The sequence below is a fragment of the Amblyomma americanum genome, chromosome 6, assembly GCF_052857255.1.
Source record: "Amblyomma americanum isolate KBUSLIRL-KWMA chromosome 6, ASM5285725v1, whole genome shotgun sequence".
Taxonomy (NCBI): domain Eukaryota; kingdom Metazoa; phylum Arthropoda; class Arachnida; order Ixodida; family Ixodidae; genus Amblyomma; species Amblyomma americanum.
The window spans coordinates 174,147,248-174,174,832 of record NC_135502.1 but is presented as its reverse complement, the minus strand read 5'-3'; the positions used below and the strand labels follow the sequence as shown (position 1 = coordinate 174,174,832).

Below are 27,585 nucleotides of genomic sequence, written 5' to 3'. Positions count from 1 at the left end.
CACTCGCCCTTTTATAGCCTCGGTGTTAGTCCACGTATGCCTTGTCGTCGTCTTCTTCTCTTCTCCACCAATCATCTCTCTCCACCTCACCGAATGCTTCTCCACCAACCATCTCCTTCCACCTCACCGAATGCTTCTTCTTCCTCTTCTTTATTCTTCAGTTAATTTGCGTCGTCTTCTTCACACCTTTTTTCCTTTAAAATTTAATTTAGGCTTTTTAATATATGTGACAGCATAGTAGGCGAGGAAACAAATGCAGGTTAATGACATCCTAGTAGAAATCAAGAGGAAGAAAGGGGCTTAGGCAGGGCATGTAATGCAAAGGCAGGATAACCGATGGTCCTTATGGGCAACTGAGTGGATTCCAAGAAAAGGCAAGTGTAGCAGGGGGTGGCAAAAAGTTAGGTGGGCAGATGAGGTTCAGAAGTTTATGGGGATAGAGTAGCCGCAGCTGGCACAGGAAAAGGTTAACTGGAGAGATATGGGAGAGGCCTCTGTCCTGCAGTGGGCACAGTCAGGCTGATGATGTAGTGAAGGATTCCGGATTGGTTTAGACCATCTGGGTTTCTTAGATGTGCCCTAACGTTGCAGAGCACATAGGTGTTTTTGTGCTTTGCAGCATCCATCGCATTATGGCCACTGCGTCGAAGATCGAACCCATGACCTTGAGATCAGCAGCTGAAAGCCACAGCTACAGGCTGTGGCGTGTCCAATGCACAAAGCGTTTGCAATGCTTTGACAAAATCCAGTGGTCACAAGAAATAACACTGATGAACAATGACATATCTTTTATTCACCAAACGCTTTTCAGCTTGAAGCGCAGCCTCTTGCTTCGAACTACTACAAGAAAAAACACCCAAGACTGTGCAAGTACTACAAGTCCTAGTGCATGGCACAAACCAGGTAACAGCTAGTGCCATGAGCATGAACTTCATGACGATGACGACCTGGTGAGCAGGTTCTGGCTGAACCAGGCTGGACGTGGACGGTCCACTTCCACCACGCGTGTGCCGCTCTCGGGTGGCTTCTCACCCTTGTAGACGACAGTCACCTCTGACTCCACAGGGTCCAGCTTGAGCTCCTCCGCAATGGCGTCGCGCATTTGCTCTGTCTCCTCTTTCACCCGCTGGTAGCAGCGGCCTGCGCCATAAGAATCATCGGGCAGACAGAACAGTGCACTTGTATGTTCAAAATATATATGTAAAAAATGCTGCATGAGGAAGGAAAGCAGACAACTTACACATCGCCATAAGACTATAAATAGAAAAAATAAAGCGAACGGAGACCAGAGTACAACAGCAAATCAAAAAGCCAGCAAAGAGGAAATGCATAGAGTCTAGCCCAATTATAACGGCTGCAGTTATAATGAACAATCGCTTATTACGAACTCGGCTGATGCTGCCTTCAAAATATGTATTAGGGCAATGGTACTGCATCTCAGTGTAGCCAACAAGTGTAGCCACAGAACTCAGTCACAGCAAATGAGGAGGCACTGCAAACTCAGCCCCGTAGTCGAACACCCCTCTCCAAAGCTTTGTGACACTCTCCTCTCCTCTTTCTAAGGAAAGAGCATGACCACACAAAAAGCATTAAGTAAATAATAAATTAATAAAAACGGGATGTATGACGAAACTTTTCAACAGATGCAACCGTCCTTGTACACATAGAAACATGTCAAGCCAGGCATGCCGAATGAATGCAGAAAATAATTTTTTAGAAAGGACACCTTGTTTATGGTAGCTCCAACATTGCTCTAATCAGTGAGTTTTTGTTTGCTTTTGTTTACATAATGGTTTCGAATAGCAGAAATCAGTCAAAAAAAGTTTAATGAAGACATTGAAAGCAGTTTTGAGTCACAAAGTGCACAGATGGGGAGCTCGACAGAACCAACGGAGAAGGTGGGAATTTTTTTCTGTGTATTCTTGGCCTGCAAAAATGTGAACATTTTTCCTCAATGCACAATTTGTGCCTCAATGAGCTATGCTTGACACAAGCAACAGGAACCTTCTCGGCTGGTACAATGGAAGATATGCAAGAAATGCGTGCACCACTCACCACAGATGGTGTGGGCAAGGTGAAAGTGACCGCAAACGTGACAGCTTTTGATGTAGTCTTTTGGCTTGATCTTGAAGAAAGGGTGTGCAATGCGTCGCATCATGCGGCGCTCGAGGCTCACACGACGTGTGGGCACAGCCCAGACAATGCCTTTGTCCTGGCCAATGTCATAGTTGGGCAGCCCCACAGGACAGAAGGCAGCCGCTGCAGAGCAAAATCATCACTGTGCAAGTACTTCTTCAGGGAAACCTGAATCTCAATGGACAGCCTGCAGTATTGACTTATGCCCTCAAAATCTCCTAGGGTATGTAATCTGAATAATGAAGGTTTCTAAAGGGACCCTGAAATGATTTTGATGGTCATATTCTGGTACAACAGGTCTGTAGGGGGTGGTCTTTCTGAGTATTCGGATCATATTTAAAAGTTGTGCATGGACCCTGTAAGTTACAAATAATTTTAAAAATTAATGCTCGTAGCAGCTCACAGTCAATTAGGGCGACATCTCACCGCACATTCTTAGCCACTCCTACCCCTATGACTTCAGTGGGCAAGCCTTCTCATGGGGCGTGCCCAGGTGGCGGGGCAGGATGGGGCGCGAAGGGGTGCAGTCCCAACCTGTGTATTTTTTTTTTCTGATGAGTTGGCTTGCATGACTTGAGGGTGTGCGTGCGAGCAGGAGCATCATTTTTAAGCACCAATATCTTCAACGTTAATGAAGCCAGTTTTAAAATTATTGCGATGCAGTGATGGAATACCGATCACTCGTGCACTTTTCCTAATCTCAGAAAATATCCTTTCATGGCCCCTGGGAAACAATGATTTTTGTGCATTCTGAATTGACAATCCCTCTAAAATAATACGCAATTATTTTAAAAGGGCGAAAACTAAGAAACCGAAACTTGTTTTCAAGAACACCTTATATCAAAGATGCTGTCAAGCATCCCCTTATGTGCATGTTAATTGGCTAAATTGCCGAGTGCAAATAACAACCCGAATCATTATTAATGCGAAAGCATTTGTAGGCTATGTCGACGGTTTCGTGTCTGCAAAATGTGTCCGCAGCAGTTATGGCGTTCTCAGGAGAGATAGCATCAAACGAATGGTTGTAATTGATAGAGGACGATGTGAGGATGCGCAAAATATTTGATGTCAATCAGGTGATTAGTTAATAAATTAGAGCCAAAAATGTCACAAATGTAGCGAATGGTTGTGAACATAGCAAATGGTTGTAAAAACAAGTAGGTGGGCGGGAACGAACCATGGTGCCAAATCTGAAAACTCAAAATGGGCGATTGAAATTAGGGTAATTAGGCAATTGATTACAGCAATTGGGGAAACTGACGAATTAACATCAAACCTCGCAATCAACCAATCAGTAACTAATAAATCAGTCGATAAGGCAAAGAGAACCAAAGAGGGGCAAAGAGTGCCGAGGAGGCGTCAATGCTTTTGCATTCCTCCAATGCGGGTTGCCGCAGTGATCTCTAACCTTTTTGTATGAAACGACCAAAACCAAGCTCAAAATTTTTTTCCTTGGGAAAACACTGGGTGAATATTCAAGGGCAGGTAATTTGTGCCATAAAAGACATAAGATTGCCTGCAGAAACTGCCCTGACCGGGGCCATGAAATGAGAAATTTTAAAATTAATTTCCAGAGAAACAAAATGCTGCCTGGCTATGAAATTTCACATGAAGGATGGGGAGACTCCACAGTTAAAATGGCAGTAAAGTGCGTGGACACCACAAAAATCCCCCAGAGTTGCTGTTACATTAAACGCTTCATCGGTCATAAAAATAAACATTTAATTCAGCAGAAATATGAGCAATCAGACAGGCATTCTGTGATCGAGGCATCTACGAACTGCAATAATCGGAAAGAAACTACCTGCTGAAAGAGTGTGCATGTAATTGAGTTTCTTGGTTCCTTTCTAAGTGCCAGAAACGTACGAGTAGTGCCAACCTGCCGCTCTTCATGTGTCTAAATGCTCCGCTCTTGACAGCATGTGACTGCTTTCAGAGGGGGGGGGGGAGCACCCAAAAGGTCTCCTCGATTTGGCTGCACTTTCTACACCAGTTCTAGAGGTGCAGCACTCTCGCATTCGATTTAAAAGTGCAGGTAGCGCCACCTGCACTTCAGCACTTGATTTGACTTCGTGCTGCACGAGTTTTTCTGCACTGCTGCACTAGCCTCCCGGCAAGTTCTCTTCTCGTGCAAGTAGTGCAAAGTGCTGGCACGCTTCGTAGCAGACGGCTCCGTGGCCATTTTTGAAGAACTGGATAAAACAGCACAACAGAAGACGAGACAAGAGAAGGACAAACACCAGCGCTTGTTTTAGTGAGCGGCGTCTGCGAGGTGTCTTCACTAAACAGCTGAAATGCCAGTGCGCGTACGTATGTATGCGCGCGTGTGTGTGCGTGTCTGTGTACACGCTTAAGCGACTGGCTGGGATGGTGCACTGTGTATGGGTTCTCATCTTTCTGTCCAGCCTCGCACGTTGCTTACACCATCTCTCTTTTGTGTGCAATTATTATTATAGACGCAGCACGATGGAGCGTTTCCATAAGAGCCAGATGTTGAGATGTTTTATAATACATGGGTGATCGCAACGAAATTTGTGATGAGACTCTGCGATATCAGTATGCCTCCGCTTACAAAAGTGACTGGGCTTGATGTCGTTGTCAGCACACACCTTCGCCTGCCAGTCACATCGCCGTCACCGTCCGCCATAAGAACGCGATCTAGACGAGTTCAAATATAGTCCAAGTTATCAGGCGACTAAGAAATTTCAATTAAGAAATTTCATAACCGCTCCACGAGATGTGCCGCTTGGAGCAAATGCACAGCGCTCAATACAACTACCACAATCTTGCGCATATGTCGACACACGCGACAAACACCAACACACGGACACAGCAGACGAAAGTTTCGGCACTTTTGCACTGGATTTGGCCGCTGTACCGAGAGCATTAGTGTCAGGCTACACTCGCGCCGCAAGAACTGGCGCTGCACTAGCACGGCATTTTTGTGAACTAGTGCAGAAAGTGCAGCCAAATCGAGGAGACCAAAAATAAGATCCCGCCAAGGCTAGTGGTGATGTGCTGGCACTACTGACAGCACTAAAAAGAATTCGCACTGAGGTGATGTTTCAATTTAACGAAGCAAAGAAAGTTAGCTCAGATATAGGTGGCACTACTTGTCTTAATGACCTTTAAAAAGAAATGGCTACTTTTGAGAGCTGCGCTCATGCCTGTTTTTTAGTACTGTTTGGAATGAAACAATTGCACTTAACCGCCAGATGTGAGAACTTAACCTTTCATGTTCTGCCTGGCAAGCAGCCTGAACAGTTGGTCTTGAAGAAGTTACGTGATGTGCTCTAGTATGCATTGAGTTAACAGCTCCCTAAGGAAGGCATCTTTCATGAGCATAAGGTGGGGAAGTATACTCTCCCAACAAATGTCATCCCATGACCAAAAAATTTCCTCGTTTTAAAGGTAAGGATTCCATCTCAGCGGGCAAAAAAAGCTACGAATATTGGCACCAGTGGTGACTTCTGCACCTCCACTCAGCTGTCTCATGAAAAAATTACATAAAGCTGTCTCAGTGATTTTCACCACTGAAAGCTACGCCATCTTTATGGCTGTAGAAAAAATAATAGAGAAATATTGAAAATGGTATTATCCACAGTGACTAAGTGCAATCGCAGCACTACTCTTCAAGAATGCAATAGAACTCTTCATAGGAGACATCACACAGAATGTGATAACAGCCGAAATACAAGGACATGTAATGCAGTTTTACTGGGTCCCTAGTCATGCCAGCATCAGCGGCAACAAGAGGGGTAACACACGCACCACAGGTGCCAGTCATGGTAGAATAAAAACGTAAACATACCACATAAAGACTGCATGAAGTTTGTACAGAGTTAACTGAGACCTAAATGACAGGCTTCGTGGGATAACCAAGTAAAAAACAAACTGCACCTAGTTGGCCATTGAGGAAGGGAAGTCATGTGGACGCTAAGAACACACCATTAAAGTATTTTTATGTTGCCTATGCATTGAACATAAACATCTCATGCACAAATTATCACTTATGAGACAAGACAAACATGTACGTGAAGCACGTGGAGACAAGCTTACAATAAACCTCACCTTACTGTTGTGAACAAAACTTAACTAAGAAAAAATATTTTACGCAATTTTGTGATGAACACAGCCTACCTTACACTAGCTTGCTTCTAGAAGAAAATGCCCTGGTTGAATTTTCACATATTTACGCTTTTTTAAATGAAGCAAACCTTCTAAACAAACTATGACAGCGAAGAAAATTGTTTCTGATCTTTAGCACAAAAACAAACACTTAGCCCTCTGCATGGCGCATGATGGCACCTAAAACAACACAACACAACAAAAATTATATGAGCTTGGAAAAGCTAGCAGTCATCAAATTTTGTGCACTCTAATACAATATTCATAAGCAAAGAATACTACATTTACATCCAAAAGACAGCTTGAGTGAACTATACTCATGGACAACTTTAGTGTTGTTTATGGGGTTTAAAGGGGCTCTAATAAAGTTTATTTTATTTATTTATTTGATTCTTCAACGGCCTCATGTTGAGACATTACATGAGGGAGTGGGCGTTATAAGGCAAAAAATTCAGTAGAAATCACAACACACACACAAATCACAAGTTGCGGTATGCCTGGGATGTCGAAGCACGCCGCTTCTTGAATACTGTCCAGGAAGAATGTTTTAATGCACTTTGTAAAAACTGAGTTACCTCTAGTCAGAACATGAATTCCAGCGTCTGCACACCTTTCCCTCTCCTCTCGTCACTTTTTGCTCGCTAGAAGGTCGGCGCACCTCTGCCGGCCCCACCGCCAGTGGCAGAGCTTCCTAACCCCCCATAGCTACGCGGCTTATTGGCCGCGATCATGGTAGCTGCCTGACGTCTCAAAGAATCTAACCTGTAGCCATCTCTCAGCTTGTATATGCAGGTGCGAGCGATGGAGGAGGGTGCAAGCACGAAAAAGTCACCGGGAAGTGGTCGCCAACTTTCGTGCGTGATTGTGGGTCCTCTGCTGCAAAGAATGGGCCTCTAGCATTCCGCCTCCTTCGAAATGTGATTCTGGGATCAAGCCAGTGTCTTTTGGGTCAGCAGCTGAACACCATAACCACTGAACAACTGCGGCGGCTTATGGACAACTTTCTATGGCTATGCAGACAAAGTCAGGCAGGAAAGGGACGGACCTTAGTCACGTATCACTGCACCCTCCCGCCCCCCTCCAGAAACTGATGATGAACAAAGCAGCTCGCAGGGGCTTTCTGTTGTTTACTCTAGGAGAGTTAACTTTTGCTCTAGATGCTGCTGTAGATTTAAGGTCAGATTTTTAACATAGCAGTGCAACGGCACATGGGAGAGAGGCAGAAGGAAGGCTAGAAATGTCGAAAACACGGCGCAGTTTCATTGTTCTTTTGTCGTGAGCCTGCTCCTTGACCGCTCCTTTACCTAATATTTTAATCCCAAGGAGTGACTGGGGGGACCGCTCAATTGTTAAACGTGAGAAAGGAGTCCATTCCTTTGTGTGAACTTGCTGGCCTTGTGTCTGTATTCTGCCTCAGAATGACACTTGTGCTTCAGTCCTCCAGGCTTCAGGGATCTTCCTTTTCCTTTCCTGCCTAGTCTTGGCTGCATTGGCACAGAAAGTTGTCCCCGAGTACAAACCTTCATAATAACTCGTCACGGCAGCAAAGCCAACACATTAGATGTCTCATTGTCGAGCAGCATTCCTTTCCCTGCAGCTAATATTTCTTTATTCAAACATCCACAGTATCATCAATAAAGGTGACAAACTGGTCACATTTATTGACACCAGGGGCCATATTCCGAGTTTGTGTCATAATAAAAAGTATCATAACCTGCAGCAGCTGCCACACCTGATTGGTCAAAAAACCGGAAGTGGATGTCGGTTCGGTTGCGACTGTGAGTGGCGGCAGGATGTCACTGCATTGCGGTTACCGCAGCGATATGTCCAGCGGCGCTATTGCTCTTTTCCGAGAAAAAGAACGCGACCAATGCGACGGAAGAAACATTCAGCTACAAGTTTGGTTGCACATCGCATGCCACTGTAAAGGAGTAATATCAAAGCTGCTTTATTTAGCGAAGTGACTTCAGCAAATAAAAACAATATAGTTCAGGCACTCTTTTCTGCACTGTAAAGGCCAGAGGTGTACTTGAAGAAGAAAATATTGTACGCAACCACGCATGGCTTTTCAGTGACGGAAGGCGGCCACTAAAGCCGTCGATCGCCGATGGTAAATAAAAGGCAGCTAGCTTGTTCGCACAACACGGCGTTTTACATTTATCTTGAGGAAAAGGGAACGGAGAGGAAAATTTGTAGCATGCACTCACTCGCTGCACAATGAGCGCTTCATGCCGGGGCTGAACCAAGACGCCGTGACGACTTGCCGTCTGCAACATTGCTGAATGTAAATTGGTGCTCTGATCGGACAGTTGTGCAGACAGTAATTTACGTTTTTTCATTCATTTTATGCAGGCACTGCAAATAAATAAAAGGGATGAGCTAAAAAAATCTTCTTACCGTGTTTCTGATATATGCGTTGGGAGACTTCGCAGACGAAGTTTTGATAGGTACGTCATGGTACAAAGCGCACGCGTGCCCATTGATGCCTTAAGACTAACTTGCAAGCTAACTCGCGAGCTCAATGATGCAGAGCCACACCACCGCGGCTACTGAGAACCGTAAGGGACACCAAAAAACCACCTCTGGCATGTCAAACGCTTCGGTGTAGCAGCGCGTCACTGGCGAGTGACCATCAGTGCACGTGAGCATTTTCACGCTGGCAGACATTACACACGATCATGATGCAGGACGCTTCAACAGCTAATTGAGAGCTCTAGAATAGGAAATGCACGTTTGCGCGCAGTAAACGCAAGTATTTTGCGGGTCATTCTGCATTATATTACATCATTCAACATACGCAGATGAGATAACTCGGTGATATGGCGCCATCCAGTTTGAATGAAGAGAACAATTTCTGCAACAAACCGGTGCTCGTTAGGCTTAGGAGCTACCGAATCGTCCAACGAAATAAAAAACAGGCCGAATTTATCGTCCATCCAATTTGTTGCAGGCAAGACAAGACGAAGCGAAAGTCCCAAAAAACACAGTAACATCGACGTTCACTTCGAAGCGAGAAGCTCCACTTCAGAGCGCCCCGCCATGTTAGCTCTCGAGCATCTACTGCATAGACTATGTGTTTGGCATCACCGTCCGATTTTTCCGATCCTTTTCACTGCATCCGAACCACCACATCCGCTTCCGGCGTTTCGACCAATCAGGTGTGCCCGTTGCGGCAGATTATGACGCTTTTTATTATGACACAAACTCGGAATACAGACCCAGTATGGCTGATGTAGTATTAACTGAAGTGCGGATATAGTTTGAACTTCAACTACTGTGATAACAGTGGTAAAAGAGGGGGGGGGGGGGGAGGCATGTCTTAATCATAGTTGCAGATGCATTTTCGCTCAACATCCCTCTTGCATCCAGTTTGAAGATATCACGGACATTCGTAACTGTCATCACTATGACAGGTTTTTTTGTGCACGTTATACTCCACAAAATGCTAGTTCGAACTTCTGAACTGATCTTCATGACATACTGAAGATGGCTCTGGTAAAATTCCCATATACGCCTAAACTTTTACTAGAGTACTTCAAGTTTCCCAAACCTACAGGGTCGAAAATGCATCCGATTCCTACTCACATATCTCGTTATATGCCTCCAAGTTCACAATCCTTTGTTATGATTTTAATTTCGCATGACGACAGAGTAGCCTGGAAAAAAAATACGTGACGGACATAGAACTGAGGCACACGTCACAGGTGCTAAAATGGAGCACCGATGTGTCTCGGTTCTTTGTCCATCACATTTTTTTGCGCTACATTCTTACACCATAGATCACTGATACGAACTTGCCTAAGTTTCCATACCTGTTAATCTCACACAATAATAAGAAACCCAGGCTGCCTGGACATACTTCTAGTATCTGGTGCTAACAAAGTGGATCTCCTTATGGCATCACTTTTACAGAAGAGTCATGAGCTGCCCCTCATGCGATCACTGTTTCGTTCATCCTGCTCTTCAAGGAAGCACAAAATGCACGAAGCCTCAAGTATGTATAAGAAATTACAGCAAAGCTGAATAAGCTGCTATAAGATGAAAACTTGAATAATTTTACACGAGCATTTGTTATATTTTTCTAGCTTTCGAAATGAATCTAAATAGGTGTATATTGAAAGTAATAATGAATTATTTAATAGACAAACATGTAGCGCATTTTCCAAAAGTAACCAAGCAGCAGTGCCGGCGGCTGGAGCAGGCTAGCAGCCGTGCGGCGGCGCTGGCTGCTGCTTCCCAGCTGCTAGTGTAAACTGGCTGATGTAAGCCCTCGCTCAGTGTTACAACATTCTGAAGATGCGAAACCGCTTGCTCTTTATCATCCAAGGAAGGAAAGCTATACACTCACAGTCGGAGAGCAACAGCCAGCTGCTAGCATGCACCAGCGCGGCTGCTCGTTTACTTTTGGCAAAGATGGTACCACTAAAGATCACCTCATGCAAACAGTCCCACCTGTTTATTGTTTCATTAGCGAGACTTCTCAACCAGAAAAATTACTAATTTTCAAAGTAAGCAGCAGTCACGTATTGACGTCTATGGCTTTCGTTCGTGTCTCGTCCGTTTTTGCACTATAGTACCCATTTTAACTGACCATAACTGGAGTACTCAGTAATTACGGAATTGCAAATGCTAACCGTAAAATTGCGCACAGGTGTGTGCTTAAGTTTTCTACTCTTTCTGTGCGTCTCCTGGCTTACATATCAGTTGTGTTGCCTATTTTAGATTACGCTGCCATGGTTCATGACCCTTTTAAGTGTGCTTAAGTTTTCTACTCTTTCTGTGCGTCTCCTGGCTTACATATCAGTTGTGTTGCCTATTTTAGATTACGCTGCCATGGTTCATGACCCTTTTAAAGAAACTAAGATCGTGAAACTAGAAGAGGTAGAAAGAAGAGCTGCGCATTCTGTTCATAACACATTACGAGAACTTATGTTACAGATCTTTTAAAGAGAACTAATCTTTCTTCCTTGGCACAAAGGAATTGTTCTTCACAATATACGTTTTTATATCAATGGGCACTGCAAGACTGACAACAAAAACCGCATCAATCCCTTCCAGACAAGCTGCTCGGCAAAGACATAATCGAACTATAACCCTGTTTTCCTCGTGTAGCAACTGTTTCAAATGTTCGTTTTCGCATGGAAAATAATAGACTGTAATCAGCTAAAAAACAACATTGTCATGAAACCAACACTAACTGCGGGCCTACTTTTTATAGTAACATTACACATCGCATTATTGGCTAAATGTTTTGCTTTCTTGTAACCTTGTGTGCGATGTTTAATTTTTGTTAGTCAGTATTGTACTTTTCTTTATTGTTATAACCAACCTGTATCCGGTGGATTTAGTGTACTTTTTTAACCTGTGTTTATTTTAACCTGTGTTAGGTGCATTTTCTGTATATGCCATTGTATTAATTCAGCAATATATATGAATAAATAATAATAAATAATCTTTCAAAGTAAACCATCGAAATGAACACCAAATGTGGAATGCATATCACTAGACACCAGCCTCATTTAAAACTGCCATTAAGGAGAGACGTGACTTTCAGCACAATTTTAAAAAATTTTTGATGTATTTCGGTTACAATTTGACAAATGTTGGCAATGATTTTACGACTAGCAAGAAAATTTAATATTATAGCTGAAGAATATCCCTCTGTATAACTTTAAAAAAATTTGTATCCTGAAATGCGCAAAGCCTACACACTCAAGAGAATGTATTAGAAATAGAAAATTTTATTAGCATTCACTGTATTTTTGTATGCGCACTAGAGGACATCATATGCTTAGATTTTTTGGGGAAAGAAACACATTTCTAGTTCCCATTTTAAGTGGTGCAGTAGTTGTAGATATTTCCAGATTGAGAACACTGAAAAACCAAGAATGTCTTGACATGCAGTGTAGATTTAGGAGTGTAACAAAACATATGCGGTCAAAATAAACAAAGCCGTTGCAAAGAAATTAGTTTTCCAATATGAGCCAAAACAGAAACAGAAAGCTGGTCATTAAGGCGTTTGTCAACAAACAATAAAAAGGCCACCACCGTCTGGAAAACGAAGTAACGAGCGTTAGCTTTACTGGCCTTGCGTTAAACGAAAGTCTTTCCGCATCCAATGGGGCCAGTGAAGAAAACCCTGAGTGGTTTGGAAAAGTAACACATTTTTTCCACCTAGCGGAGCGATCGACGCCTAGCGCCATCCATCAGAGAAATTACGATGCACGTATACCTGTTGTCGAGTTACACCCCCTCAAGATACGTCCCAAACGGAATTTGCTTCGTTTGGGGGGTCAAGGTGGGCCTAAATTCGGCTTGCGATGCGATATGGTAATGCTTCAATTAATAAATTGCATGTATACAATGCTTACCTATCATTTAATTGTGGTTTTATTTCTATATTACAAACCATAGGGTTTTATTTGCCTACCAAATTCGGTACACAACTGTCCCAGGATGAGTGCCCGTTGTTCTCGGAGTATATATAGCGGAATGAATGTATAAGTATATAGCGGCGCCGTAAAGGTACAGTTTTCCGGGACAGTGTTCCTACACGTTACAGGATATTTTTTGGGGTGAGGGGGAAAGGGATGGAAGGGCAGAAACAATTTTAATGGCCGCCATCTTGGATTCGAGAAACCGAAACTATGCTGCCATTTCGTCCCCTGACGTCATACTCACATAGTTCCACCTTTATCCACCATATTGGACCGTGACGTAATCATTGGCACATGGCAGGTGCTTGTTTCAACAATGCTATTGTAGATGGCTATACAAGTCTCAATGCGAGATGTGCTGTTTTGCAGTTGCAGCCACAGATCGCGCTGTGATCTGAGGGTGGTAACAGACCCCACAAAATCTCGAAGCGTGATGAGTAGTTGTTGCCACAGATGGCGCTGTGATCTCAGGATGGTAGCAGACCCCATGAAATCTCGAAACGTGATGGGTAAGAGCTAACACTCTTAAAACATGTCACTCAAAATAGGGGCAAGAGATGACTCAGTGCAAATGCCATCACGCAGTATGCCTGAATGCAAACTTGCAAAAATCTTGTCAGCATGAGAGGACACACAGCTTTGATGTGCAAACAAAACATATTCACCAAGCTGGGTACCTAAAACGCCTTATCACAAGTATTTGTGAGAACCTTCTCAAGAAATGAAAGCCAACGTTGAAGGGTGATCAGGGTCAAAAGAACAAAGAAAATGGAAAACAGCCCATGGTTGTGATTCCCTATAGTCATCGGCTATCGCACAATCTGAAGAAAGTGGCCAGCAGGTATAAAATCAATGCAGTGCTATCTGCTCCATGCAAGCTGTTGGGCCTTTGCACCTTGATGAAAGAAAGACCTGCTAGACAGTGTAAAAAGAATCACCAAATTCTTGCCACTGGGTGCACAGCTGATGTTGTGTGCATGGTGCCTCTAAGCTGCGGCCATGAATCTATTGGCCAGACTGGTCAGTGTTTCAACGAAAGAGTGAGGCAGCACAAGATTACGATAAAAAAAAGTTATATTAGTCACACGGCCATTCACTACAACAGCTGCAAATGCTGTCCATGTCCAAAGCATATTACATCAATAGGGAGCATGTCTGCGTGAGTAAGCTGTCTGTGTTACTGTCAGAAGAAAGATTAGTTTTCTTAGGGGATCATTGCCAACATTGCAATCCTTGTCTCTGTCAGTTTGGCACATATGTCTTTTGTTAAGTCACCTTTTTTATCTTTTTTACTGCATCTGTTTGTAAGATTGGCACATGTGGTTATAAAGTGGCTTTTTCGAACAATAAACTCAGTTGGAAGTTGGTGCCAGTCCTGACTTGTGTGTTTGTCTGTCTTTTCGTGCCATTACGCTTTTACGCGGTGAACCAAGAGAATGTGCGCTGATATACTATAATCACTGGTTCATTGTTTTACTCCATTACAACACTAAAGCCAGCTTGCCTCAAGAGCCAAAATCACAGCAAGGGAAGAGGCAGAGAACATATTGGTTTCTTTTGCATCTCATGTTACCTACAATTGACCTTTGAAGCCACAGCCATCGCTTGGCTGTTGAAACCGAAACAGCACAAGAGAAGAAACTCAATTATAAATTATTTAGCAGTCATAGGGGAATACCACGTGGTGATCCATATACAGTAATGTCTAACGCATCCTTATAAAGAAAACATCATCATCATCATCAGCCTGACTACGCCCACTGTAGGGCAAAGGCCTCGACGCGTTGGTTTACTTCTCCAAACTTTAGCGCTGAGTTCAAAAAAAGGCGAAAGCCGGGACGTTTAATCCAATTTAAATTAGAGAAATCAGCCGCATAGGACAATAATTTGAGGTTTCTAAGAATGCTCGGAATGTGCAGATCGAGTTCCTGCGGTAAAAAGACGAGTTCAGGGTCCTCTTTAGTGCACCTTTAAGGACCAGCAGTTATCTTGCCTTCACATTACATGCCCTGCCCAAGCTCATTTCTTCTTCTTGACTTTGACTTGGATGTCATTAACCCACGTTTGTTCCCTCACCTATTCTGCCCGCTTCCGGTCTCTTAACGTTATACCTATCACTTTTCTTTTCATAGCTCACTGCGTTGTCCTCAATTTAAGCTGAACCCTTTCCGTTAGCCTGCACATTTCTGCCCTGTAGGTGAGTACAGCTGTTGTATACTTTTTCTTGAGGGATATTGGTAAACTGCTATTCATGATCAGAGAGAACCTGCCATATGCGCTCCACCCCATTCTTATTCTTCTAGTTATTTCCCTCTCATGATCTGGACCAGCGGTCATTACCTTTGCTACCGATGCTGTAGTTTACTACATTCCTGTATCCTGTGGAAAGAGGTATATTGGCCAAACAGGTCACTTTTAAAATGAAAGGCTAATTGAGCATGACTATAACACCAGTGTTGAACAACGCCGCCATCTCGACATCCACTGTCGTGATTGTGCAACATTGGAAGCAGGCTGTTTGCCTGAATTTAAAAAAATGGAAGTAATAGTGGAGGACAGAAAAACACGGCCTCATGGAATCACTGAGGCAGTCATGATACTGGTGTTGAAGGACAGTGCATAAGCAAATGTTTAGTTTCACCATCAGAAAAAAGAAGATGCCCATCTGTCATGTAATTCCAGCTTTTAGTCATGCAGCCTAGCTTTATCATGAGTTCTATAATGGTTACCTTGTTTTCTTCATGTTTCGTGCCATTCATCAGTTGCTCACAGCAATACATTTTGCTTCTGCTTCATTTTACCTTTTATCCTTTTAGTTTTTTGCCGTGTTGCCTCTTGGCCTTTCTCCTTTTACCACTCTTATCATTTTGGCTTTAAGATCATGCCTTTCATTTTTATCATTATGGGCTTTTTGCCGTGTTTCTTGTTGGTCGTTCCCCTTGGCACCTTTGGTGTTTTGCCTTGATGTATCATAAAAAAGCAGCTTCGTAGGTTTTGCTAGCCAGTGCCTCTCCTTTTACTGCTGCAAAAAATTTTTCCTACTTGTCACGCCGTTTTCTGTTTTTTTGGTACCTCCTGACGCGTTTTTATATCAAAATGTTCTTACCTAGCTTTGTCACGGGTCTGGATTAGAAACTGTATAAATATGCTGTGGCCGTTTCTTCTCGAATAAAAGCTGTTATTTCAGCGATTCTGTCCCCGTCATCCTTCTTCTACTCGTCCGTTGTCGTTCTGCGCTGGTTTATTAAAGACCATGGAAGACCAACTAGCCCAATAGCAAGTGTTACTCAACTCAGCCTTTCTGTTCGCTGCGGTATTAAAGAAAGACTCGGTCTCTGCACACGACGTTGTGATCCTAAACTCGAAAAGGTATGTGCACGACGCGACCTTAGGGCTCTCAGTGGCGACAGGAGCAGTGGCACGTGCTTGGTTGGCTGCCAGCCATCGCGCCCAAAGTTACTAGAACAAACTCAGTTTCACAGCTTTCCATACCGGCCAGCGGAGAAATGTGTCCCAAGTGGTGGTCGCGAGAACTAACGGCGCTGCAGTCGAGTCTTGCTCCTTGCCGGGCGTGCCTCTGCTACGCGCGGCGCAGATGCGTGGAGCGGCTGGCACACATGTGGTTTCCACGAGCTGCCGATGCGCTCTACATGGCTGTAGTAAAATATTAATTACATTACGGCAGCTTATGCTTTGAAGCTGCACATTATCTTGGAGAACACGTTTGCGTGATGCAAAATTAGCTTAATATCGTGAAACAAGTGTGACAACGCTGTTCACTTGCCCACCAGCACTGTTTCTTGCTTTTCACAATGGCTTTTGTTTTGTAGCGCATATTCCAGTGCATAGAGCTTGTTATAATGTAAACAGATCAGACAAAAATTAAGTGCATGGGCGCACTCTAACATTTCTATAGAAGGGAACATTGTGAGTGCCATGTTTGCTGCAGCACTGCACAGATTGCCTGCGTTACACGCAGAAAGCTGGTTAGCATGAGCAGTCATTGTTTGAGTGCCCAAAGTCTGGTAACATAGAAGTGAACCGCCTCCGTCGTCGTCTAATCAAAAGCGCTTTTCTTAGTTTCCTACTTTTGATGTCTAGCGTAAAATATACCTACATCGGCAGTCCCCCATGTACCATTGCAAAATTTTTACTGCTGAATTTCCTGAATGTCGTGTGGGAGGAGTTATGCAATGAATTGACTGGAAGAGAAATCAGCAGGAACGGACGTATGCACAGCAAAAAGAATTCAATGACTGAGCAAGCACGAGTCTGTTTTAAAAAATAAATTTATTACACGTAATCTTAGGAAGTTGTTGTTCCACTTGTGCTATGCCCTTCAAGAATGCCCTCTGTCTCTCCCCCCTTAAAAAAAGAAAGGAACAACGCTTTTACTGCTTGCTGGAGAAATTAATGTAATCGCAAACTAGCACCGTGGACTGCAATGTTGAACATGCGGTATTAAAGGTATACCAAAGCGTTGAAATGGCATTACTTTAAGAAGAGTTAATTGCATGAACGGAAAGAATTTATCAATGCAGCAATGAAAATCGAGCACGTGCCTCTGCACTGGTAGGTGGCCATTTAAAAAGCAGCCGCCGATGAGGTTTGAGAGACCCAGGCTGTTCTTCAAGAATGCAGTATTGTCAACAAAACGAGTGGCATATACAGAAATTAAATGAGATGCAGCAACCAACTTTAAGAACTTGACGTGGACAGAAAATCGCAATAATCACAGCAACGCAAATGATAACGCTGCTTCCTCTTTGGTAAATATACATGTCGCAAAGTGCAAATATATAGGGCATGTATAATACCATGACTAGTTTAGTTTAGTTTATGGGGATTTAACGTCCCAAAGCGGCTTAGGCTGTGAGGGACGCCGTAGTGAAGTGCTCCGGAAATTTCGACTACCTGGGGTTCTTTAACGTGCACTGACATCGCACAGTACACGCGCCGCCTCTAGCATTTCGCCTCCATCGAAATTCAACCGCCGCGGCCGGAATCGAACCCATGACTTTCGGGTCAGCAGCTGAGCACCATAACCGCTGAGCCACCGTGGCAGCTAACGAAATATACTATTACTAAACTGGTTACAGTACATGTGGTACATGGTACATAGTACATGTAGCATATGTGGTAGTTGCGATGCTCGCAACTGCACCCGGTGAAAAGCAGGTCGGCATGGAGAAGCCAGATGTCACAAAATACAAAAAAATGAAGCCGAGAAGCAGACGACGCGCAGCAGCGGTTGTGGCAGTGGGCGGCAGCGATAGTGGCGCAGAAGCAAGACTCGACCGTAGTTCCACTAGTTCACGCGACCGCCACCAGGGACACGTCTCCGGGTGGAGCTACGAAACTGAGTATGTTCTAGTTACGTTGATCGCACCTATGTGTCCATGTTGACAGGCAGTCACTAGCACACAGTTGCGAAATTCTTTTGCTCACTACCGTCACCAGCAAACAGCAGGGCTAAATTACTTCTTGGCGTTCCAAAAGCGTGGCTTTAGAACATGAGGTGCGTTACTTTTAGAACCCACATACGAGGCATAGTAGCAGCGCAGCAGACGACAGTGGGATGCATGCAAATTGCTTGAGATCTTTCTGCTTAGAAGTGCTGAATGCGCCTTTTTCACAAGATGTGGTGCTCTCTGGGGAGTGGCGAAAATTCAAGTGCTACTGGTTGAAAAGAAACGCAGGTGGGAGACACAGGCGCGATCTGGTTCCACGAGGAGACAGCTGTGCTTGCGAAATAGAAAGTGCGTGCTTGACAGCTGCCGCCATTTATCGCATGCGCCAGTCACCAACATGAAATGCGTATGTGCATAGGAGCAGGTGCTCATTTCCAACCAGTCGAGCTGGAGGACAAGAGATGCGCATGTGCAGAGTGGCTAAGTGAAAAAGGCGGACTGCCATCTCAACACATCTCTCGTGACTCACGGATGGACACGAAGACTGCTTTCTTGAGGTTAGAGAAGTCGGCAGCAGGTCATACTGCTTGACGTGGCGTGCAGCTGCTGCTGCTCATGATGGCGTTGCAGTTGGTAAATAAAGCGATGTACGGGTGCCAGTTCACTTCCGCTTGATTTGTAGTCCTGTTATGGGGCTATCCAAAATGCTAACAACACTCAGTTGGGTCTTGTGATGTGATAACAGCTTATCGCAGGTATCGCGATTTGTGGCAGCTAAACAGCTGCGCACCAGGGAACAATGCCGCATTATGATAAATCCAAGCGCTCACAAATAACGACACAGAGGGGACACAACGCTCACTCGCAACTACAACAATTTTTATTCAGAGGCTTCTATATACACCACAAAAACCAAAACAAACCCAGAGTAATCGCACGCAGGAAAAGATTAACACGTGGTTTTCAATCGCTCTTTCAAAACACTTATCTCTCCACCAGAAAAGCCAACTGAAGGGTCACTAACACATGTATACCCCGTTTCCGCGATATGATAGGCTTCAACTATCTCCCGCGTTACATGCTCTCGGTGACGAAAAAGAACCCATTTTGGAAAAAAGGGGGGAACATTTCTTCTTGCGCTTGCTGCAGTCATGACAATGAAGAACCATATTGTTTGAAGTGTTACCTTTTGCCAAATCTCCGGCATGCTCCATTAGCCACACATTCAAACCACGACCACTCTGGCCTGTGTACACTTCTCCGCACGACATGGGGATTTTGTACACTGTGCCCACTTTGCACGCTATGTACGATGATATGTGTCTGACAGCACATCCTCCTTTTCTTTTCTTTGCACCCACCTCCGCCTTAGCTTGAATCGCAGGGCATAACGTTGACAGTTTTTTGGGGGCCGAAAAAATGACACGAATGCCATACCTGCCAGCAACTTTCTTAATCCCGTGTGAAAGTCGATGAACATATGGTACTACCACGGGTTTGCTGTGTTCTTTCTTGTATTTTCCCTGGCCCTTTACCCAGCGAATAACCTCGCTGGCTCTGCCGATCACGTGATCTAATGGTGGTGTGTTGGGTTTTATGGCACATAGGCAGCTAAGGCCATCATGCGCCAAACACAATTTTATACAAAAAATAAACCGGTGGTGTGAAGGACCTAAAATTTTATTTCCATCACATAGTGAAGGTAAAGGGCATAAATATTTTTAAAATGGCTAATGGTAAAAGCTTTAAAAGGACACTGAGGAGAACTCTATCAATTTTTTTTTTTTGTTAGCAAAATTTGATAATTCGGCATTTCATGGCTTCGTTGCCACTTGTCCGGGCGCGAAAGATGCATTTATTTCAAAGAAATTCGGATTCGAAGATGAAAAAGTTTTTCCCGCCGCTCTGATTCAAACTCGGAACTCTTATGACGCCACGGCAACTCTTATGACGTCTCAGAACGGAGTGACGTGACACGTGACGTAAACGCAGACTCCGTGATTTCTGACGGCTAGCGGTGCGGTGCACAACCTTCCTTTGCCAGCCTCAGAGATTCGCGACATCCATGCAGTAAGGAATATTCCTCCAAAGTGGCACCTCTTGTCCTAGGAAGTCATCACGCTTGTACTTGCGAGATTGGCCTGTGGCAGCAATACCTGTATTTTGGTTCTTACAAGACAAGAGCTTTGTTTTCAGTAAGAGTGGCGTTTTTGTGATCAAGAGCTGCTATTCTATCGATACATAATAATAAATGGTTTTTTGGGGAAAGGAAATGGCGCAGTATCTTTCTCATATATCCTTGGACACCTGAACAGCCCCGTAAGGGAAGGGATAAGAGAGGGAGTGAAAGAAGAAAGGAAGAATTAGGTGCCGTAGTGGAGGGCTCCGGAATAATTTCGACCACCTGGGGATCTTCAATGTGCACTGACATCGCACAGCACATGGGCGCCTTAGCGTTTTTCCTCCACAAAAACGCAGCCGCCGCGGTCGGGTTCGAACCTGTCGATACAAGCCAACTTCAATTTCTCCTCAGCGTCCCTTTAAAGAAGGTCAGATAACCTGAGCGGCCATCCTTTGCAGGACAAGGATGTCGAGGCCCTTAACCAATGAAATAGACACCTTAGCCTTCTTCTCAGGAGTGAAAAAGTGGCTGAGGTGCATCAAAGAAAAGTGGGTTCACAGTTCATTAAGACAGCCAGCCTTTCGTAAAAAGTTAAAAACATCAGAAATGTCAACAATTGCATTATCACTCAAGACTAGCGCTGGGTGAAATGGAATATATTGATTATAAAATTTACTAAAATACTTTTTCCTTAGTTTTTCTAGGTTTGAACATGCGAATAAGATATGGTTTAGTGTGAGCTTGTTTCCGCATCTTCCACAAACAGGTTTGTCTTCTTTTGTAAGTAAGTAGTTGTGTGTCATGTGTGTGTCCTATCCGAAGACGACATAAGATTACTTCAGTGAAACGTTCCTGGTGTCTGCATGACTTCCATTCCCCCAAGGTGGGCTTTATGAAGTGTAGTTTGTTGTTGAGTTCATTATCCCACTCTTTCTGCCATTTGTTCTTTACTTTATGTATCAACATCATGCAGTCTTTAAAAGGTATGTCCACATTTTTGATTTCACCATTTTGAGCTCGTATTAATGCTGCATCTGCTCTCTTGTTACCCTCTATGCTGACGTAGCTTGGGACCCAGCGGAACCTTATCCTATGTCCTTGTGTTGTGAAATTTTCTATGTTGTGTATGATGCTGCCTACTAAGGGTTCAATTGCATTTCTTGACTGCAGCGCTGTGAGTAGGCTCAGGGAATTGGTGTATATTATACTGTTTTCGATGTTCTCATGTATTATTTTGTCCACAGCCATACAGACTGCATAGCATTCGGCTGTAAAAATTGATACATAACTCGGTAATCTTACTATCTTTCCCCATTTCCCCTGTACTACAGCATTTGCAACGTTCATCGCTGTTTTAGAGCCATCTGTGTAAAACTCCATGTAGCTCGAATATTTCTCTTTCAAAGCCAAGTATTCTTGTAGTAGGTGTGTATGTAGTGTTTGTTTTTTACGAAGCTGTGTAAGCGTGAAGTCACATGCAGTGGGAAGGCAGTACCATGGCGGCAATGGATCGTGTCTCGGGGCTATTTTAGGTAGAGCATCTAGTATTCCCAGTTCATGACATGCATCTTCAAAGCATAATAACAAAGGTCTGATTGATTGTGGTTTATTATTGAACAGTCTTCTAGATGTGCACTTGGTAACTATGGGGTAACAAAGGTGTTTTGGTAAGGATCTTATTTTCAGTACATAAGCACAGGTAAGCATTGCTCTTCTGTTTGCAAGAGATGGTTCATTTGTTTCCATATACAGACTGTTTATTGGGGATGTTCTGTATGCACCAGTTGATAAACGGAGACCCAGGTTTTGTATAGGATCCAGTTTTTTTAGGCATGATGGTCTTGCAGACCCATACACAATGCATCCATAGTCCAAGGTGGACTGTACTACGGAGCGGTAGATCTGTAAAAGGCATAACCTATCAGACCCCCAGTGTTTCTGTGAGAGTATCTTCAGTATATTTAGCGATCGGGAAGCTTTCTTTTTGAGGGTGTTTATGTGGGGTAGGAATGTGAGCTTTCTGTCAAAAGTTACGCCTAGGAATTTATGCTCTTGTTTTACTTGTAGAACAGTTTCATTCAAGTGCAGGGTGGGATCAATCTGCATGCCTCTTTTCAGTGAGAAAAGGACGGCAACTGTTTTTTGTGGAGAGAACTTAAATCCATTTTGGTCTGCCCAAGTCACTAGTTTGTTCAGTGTGAGCTGTATCTGTCTTTCGCATGTTGATAAACTGGAAGATGTGCATGAAATTTGGAGATCGTCAACATAAACGGAATACATGATGGACTTTGGAATTATTTGACATATTGAGTTCATTTTTACAATAAAGAGTGTGGTACTTAGAATACACCCCTGCGGTACGCCATTTTCTTGGATGAATTTTTTCGAAAGCGTGCAACCTAGACGTACACAAAAGGAACGGTCAGAGAGGAAGCCTTTAGGCAGTTTAGCATCCTGCCATGGATATCTAGATCCGCGAGGTCACGAAGAATCCCAAACCTCCAGGTGGTATCATAAGCTTTTTCCAAATAAAAAATATTGCCAGACAATGCTGTTTGTGTATGAATGCTTCACGGACTGTGTTTTCAAGACGGACGAGATGGTCGTTTGTACAGCATGCTTTTTTAAATCCACATTGGTGGATATCAAGGAGTTTTCGCGATTCAAGGATGAACATTAACCTAATATTTAGCGCACTTTCAAAACATTTAGCAAGAGAACTCGTAAGTGCTATTGGCCTGTAACTACCAGCCAATGTTGGCGGTTTTCCAGATTTCAGGAATGGCACAACCACGGCGTTTTTCCACGCCTATAGCATTTTTTTCCAGACTGCCATATTTTATTGAAGAATTTCAGAAGAAGCTTAGCTTTTACAGCATCTTCAGAGAGGTGTGCAAGCATTTCATACTGGATTTCGTCTGGGCCTGGTGCTGCCTGTTTGCCGGCCGAAAGTACTGCACGGATTTCTTGTAGTGCAATTAATTTATTGTAATGTTCATTTGCAGTGCCACTGAAAGGCAGTCATTGTTTTTCAGCTGTGTTCTTGTACTTTAAAAATGATTGTCTGTAGTGTGAGGAGCTCAAAACTGTGGCGAAGTGTTCCCCTAGTTTGTCGGCCTGTTCGCTAATGCTTGTTTGTCTATCAGGAGATGTTAGGAAAGGAATTGTGAAGGGAGAAAAGCTGCCATTAAGTTTGCGGACTTGTTCCCACAATTGTTTTGATGTAACTGAACTATTTATGGACGATACATAGTTTTTCCACAAAGTTTTTTCAGCATTGCGATGGATATGTCGTGCTTTTGCTCTCGCCTTTTTAAAATTTATGGGGTTGTCGTGTGTGGGTATCTTCGGAAAGTTCCCCAGGCTTTGTTTTGATTCTTTTTTGCTTCTCTGCAATCTTGGTTATACCAAACCTTGTGGTTTTGGCGTACTACTCCTGACGACTGCGGAATAGCTAGACGTGCAGTCGCAATGATACATGTTGTAAAAATTTCATTTATTTCGTCAGTGCTAAGATCATCAGAAAATATTTTCTCCAGACAGGCCTTTTCTAGAAATAGTGGCCAGTCCGCTAAATGCAGTTTCCAACGGCGTGGTTTAGTTGGAATGATTGGTGGTGGCGATGAAAAGTTAATTACCACTAGAAAGTGATCACTTCCGCACCGGTTATCAAGAACATTCCACATAAAATCTGTAAAAACGGATGGAGAGCTAAAAGACAAGTCTATGCAACTCATCTTATGTGAGGATGAAGAGCAATATGTGGGTTTGCCTGTATTGAGCAAGCAGACGTTGTTGCACAGAATAAAATCTTCTAAAACCCGACCTCTAGTGTCTCTCTGTTCACTCCTCCAAAATGGAGAGTGCGCATTAAAATCTCCGACTTCACAACTCCAAAATGGGGAGTGCGCATTAAAATCTCCGACTACCAGATATGGTAACTGATTAAAAAGTGCTTCTAATGACACTGACTGCAACGGCTTCATAACTCGTCTGGAGCTTGATTTCATGCGTTGCAACACCGCTCTGAACTACAACAGCAACGCCTCCAGAGAGCCTGTTCGCCTGCTCACGGTCATGGCGAAAGACTTTATACTTTTTAAAAATATTTTTGAGTAAAGGTCCCAAATTGGTCTCCTGAAGGCACAGTGCCACAGGAGACAGAGAATGTAAGAGATCTCTTGCATCACCATAGTTATTTAAAATTCCATGGCAGTTCCAGTGGATAAGAAACGCCATTATAAATTTTTAAGGGGATGTATTCTGAACCACAGGTCCCTCCTTTTTGAGGGCCCGTTATCATGCTTTCTTCTTTTTTTTTCGGTCAAGGAAGCCCCACCCCGCCGCTGCGGCTGAGGCGAGCTCCGAGTTGTATCCATCGCCTCAGTGGAGGCGCTGGAGTTCCGCGGGGAACCCATGGGCAGGGGGGTGGTGGACTTCTCCCGAACAGGAAAAAGCATTGCGGGCTGCCGACTTGGTGCCAAAGTGGTGTGTTGCCTCCGCCGAGGAGCCTTAAAGGTCCAAACGCTTGGCATCGGCTCAACCACCAGGATCCCCTTTTCCCCGGACACGTCGATGCCATGCACGGCGAAGCGCGGGTGCTCGGGTCCGTGGTGATGCACTGTTCACCATCATCCCCCTGCAGGGATGTCCCTGCGGATGCTCGGGAACCCGTGGTGTCGCCACTCACCAACGCCTGCAAGCTGCAGACGCCCCCTGCGGGGTCACGTGATCTGGATATCCGCTGTTAGTCTTTCCACCTGATAATCGACACTTTCCTTGATGCGATGGTGGCAAGACTTTGATGCAGCTGACTTTAAACACAAGACCGCGATTCCATCCTTGATGAGCTTCGAGTATGCTAACGCAAAATTTAACAGGCCTTTCGCAGAACATGGACGGTAACACCAACAAAGACGGTCTGGTTTCTTAATCATTCAAAGGTCCAGAAACTGCAACTCTCCTTCATTTGGAACCTCGTGCGTGAACTTGAGGCCCATACTGCTATCCTTAGACGATTTCACTATGTCTATTACCCTGCGTACGAAGCTGTCACAGTTGTCGACGATGATTAAGTAGTCATCAACGTAACGAAAGGTCTTCCAAAACAGGCCAGCTGAATCAGATCTACCTTCTTGTCAACAAAGCCTAAGAACATGCTACTAAGAGCAGGAGCTACCCTAGACCCAATGCACACCCCTGCGCGCTGCACAGAGAAATGGTCGTCATACCCAAATACTGTAGACTTCAAATAGAACGACAGAATTTCTAGGAAGGTTTCAAGGGGCACACTGCACCTTTCAATAAACACCTTTTCATCATTGTCACCAGTGATGCATGAATGGATGCACCTCATTAACATGTTGTGTGGCATCGAGTAGTACAGGTCCTCCACATCTATGCTGAGGAAATGGCATTGCCCAGGGTTTTCATCCATCAGGTACCTGGCCACGGCTTCTGAGTTCTTGATATTGTATGGGTCATCTATCTTCAGAGATCCTAAATTGCTCTGCAAATATTTTGAGTATCCTGCCACGAGTTCTTCTTCGAAACGATGCAATGGAAAGGCATACCTTCCTTGTGCGTATTCACGTTGAAGGCTTCCAGATGAGTCGCTGAGGCTGCCTTCACTGAAGACGCTAGACGTAGAAGGTTGTGGCTCTGAAGAAGTGTTTCACTATCTGCTTCTTCGCTGCGTTCGCTCTGAATAGCACTTCCTTAAAATTCTTGTCAACCACCCCACTTGCCTTTTCCTTGGGATCTTGACTCCGACCGCCTCACGGTTTTGAGGTTGAGCAGTATGGCATGAACACGGCGTTATGCGCTGGTGCGCAGCTCTGCCACTAATCGCGCTACCTACGATGAGCTATCACGTTACCAGAACAGACTGAGTGACGTCAGCAATTCGGGTACCACAAAGGGACTTCAAACTAAGTGGAAGAGAACTGCCACCGCATATCACTTAATTTACTGACTGCAACGCCATTATGAGCAGCAGCAGCAGCAGTATGCCGCATCGAGCAGGGACGGCTGCCGACTTCTCTAACCACGAGAAAGCACTCTTCGCGTCCATCTGTGAGTCGCAAGAGATGTTGAGATGGCAATTCAGCACTTTTAAGCAGAAAGATCTCGAGCAATTTGCACGCATCCCAGATTTTATCTGCTGCACCTGCTACCGTGCCTCATTATGTGGGTTCCGGAGGTAATGCGCCTAAAGCACTAATTGGGAGGTTCAGAGCCTAGCAAAACCGCATCATGTAAGTGCACCTCGGGAGCACAGAAAAAAGCGGCAGAAAATGAAATCCACGGAGGCGCTAGTCTACAGTCGCATTTTTTTAAAAAACATATACGCAGCCGGACACGCCTCGTGTTGTTGTTGTTGTTGCCTCAAAAGCGATGCCTCGTGTTAAACTGCACCACAAACTCGCGCTTTGCAGAGCGCCATCTTCAGCAACTTCCATCTGCTCAGGCCGGCGGCACTGCCAGCTCACCGTCGTCTTCTAGATAGCGCAAATCTGTCCTTCGAATGTAGTAAACATTCTCTAGAGCGCCGAGAAGTAATTTAGCCTCGCCATTCGCGGGGGAGGGTGGCGGGCACATGGGCGCGACGGTCGATACCGCCGAGTAGGGCCGAGCTGAGCGCGCCAAGACCGCGTCGTGCGCGTACCATTAGCAGTTTAGGCTCACGACATCATGCGCAGAAACAGAGCCTTCACGAAAACGCGTAGATACTGCGGCTATGCACAGCTATGGAAGCGGCCAGGTTTCATGGCAGCAAAGCAAGCCAAGAAAGAAAAGATTCAAACCTTCCTCCCTTTCTTCGCGTCAAGAGCTAACGAAAACTCCGAACACGCAAGTTATAACGCGATCAAGCACAGCTACATTTTAGGGCAATCAATGCAAAATAATGATTGCACTGGCTTCTTTTCTGTGCCTCAGGTCCTTGATTTCTACACGGGAAGCGGCTCAGCAACAAGGTCAGGAGGGTACCACATACACTTCGAGCGAAGTAATACTCACGGTGCGGTCGGCTTAAACATCCGAGACGGGCGGCGGCGTTAAAAAGAGCGTCAGATAATTTCAGAATCTCGTCAACAACGGTGCGCATTGCCATATTTCAGCTGCGTCTACTCGACTGCCTGCAGTAGCCTGCCGCGCTTAAATCAAGTTCACGGAAACCGTTAGCGATACACAGCAAAAAGCATGGCAAAGCGCACGGGCAGAAAACGCACTCAAAGCGGATACGGATTCTATTCGATGCGGATTGGCATCGCCTTCTCTTCGAGTACAAGGTTGCGCATGCGCAGCAGCTAGGCCGCTAGGCGCGTCATCTGCTTTTCACGGCAGCACT

General features: G+C 44.5%; 1 protein-coding gene across 2 annotated transcripts; it reads right to left on the bottom strand.

The window, feature by feature from the left end:
• Positions 1-771: 771 nt before the first annotated feature.
• Positions 772-27,478, bottom strand: mRpL32 (mitochondrial ribosomal protein L32). 2 transcript variants are annotated; one of them, XM_077628094.1, is made up of 3 exons: positions 27,255-27,478; positions 2,056-2,259; positions 772-1,140 (listed from the first exon to the last, which is right to left on the bottom strand). In XM_077628094.1, exons 1-3 carry the CDS (start codon positions 27,346-27,348, stop codon positions 932-934), a joined length of 507 nt encoding a protein of 168 aa, XP_077484220.1. In that variant the 5' UTR covers positions 27,349-27,478; the 3' UTR covers positions 772-931. The 2 variants fall into 2 exon arrangements, with proteins under 2 accessions (XP_077484220.1, XP_077484221.1); XM_077628095.1 differs by lacking the exon at positions 27,255-27,478 and adding an exon at positions 7,027-7,051.
• Positions 27,479-27,585: the final 107 nt, after the last annotated feature.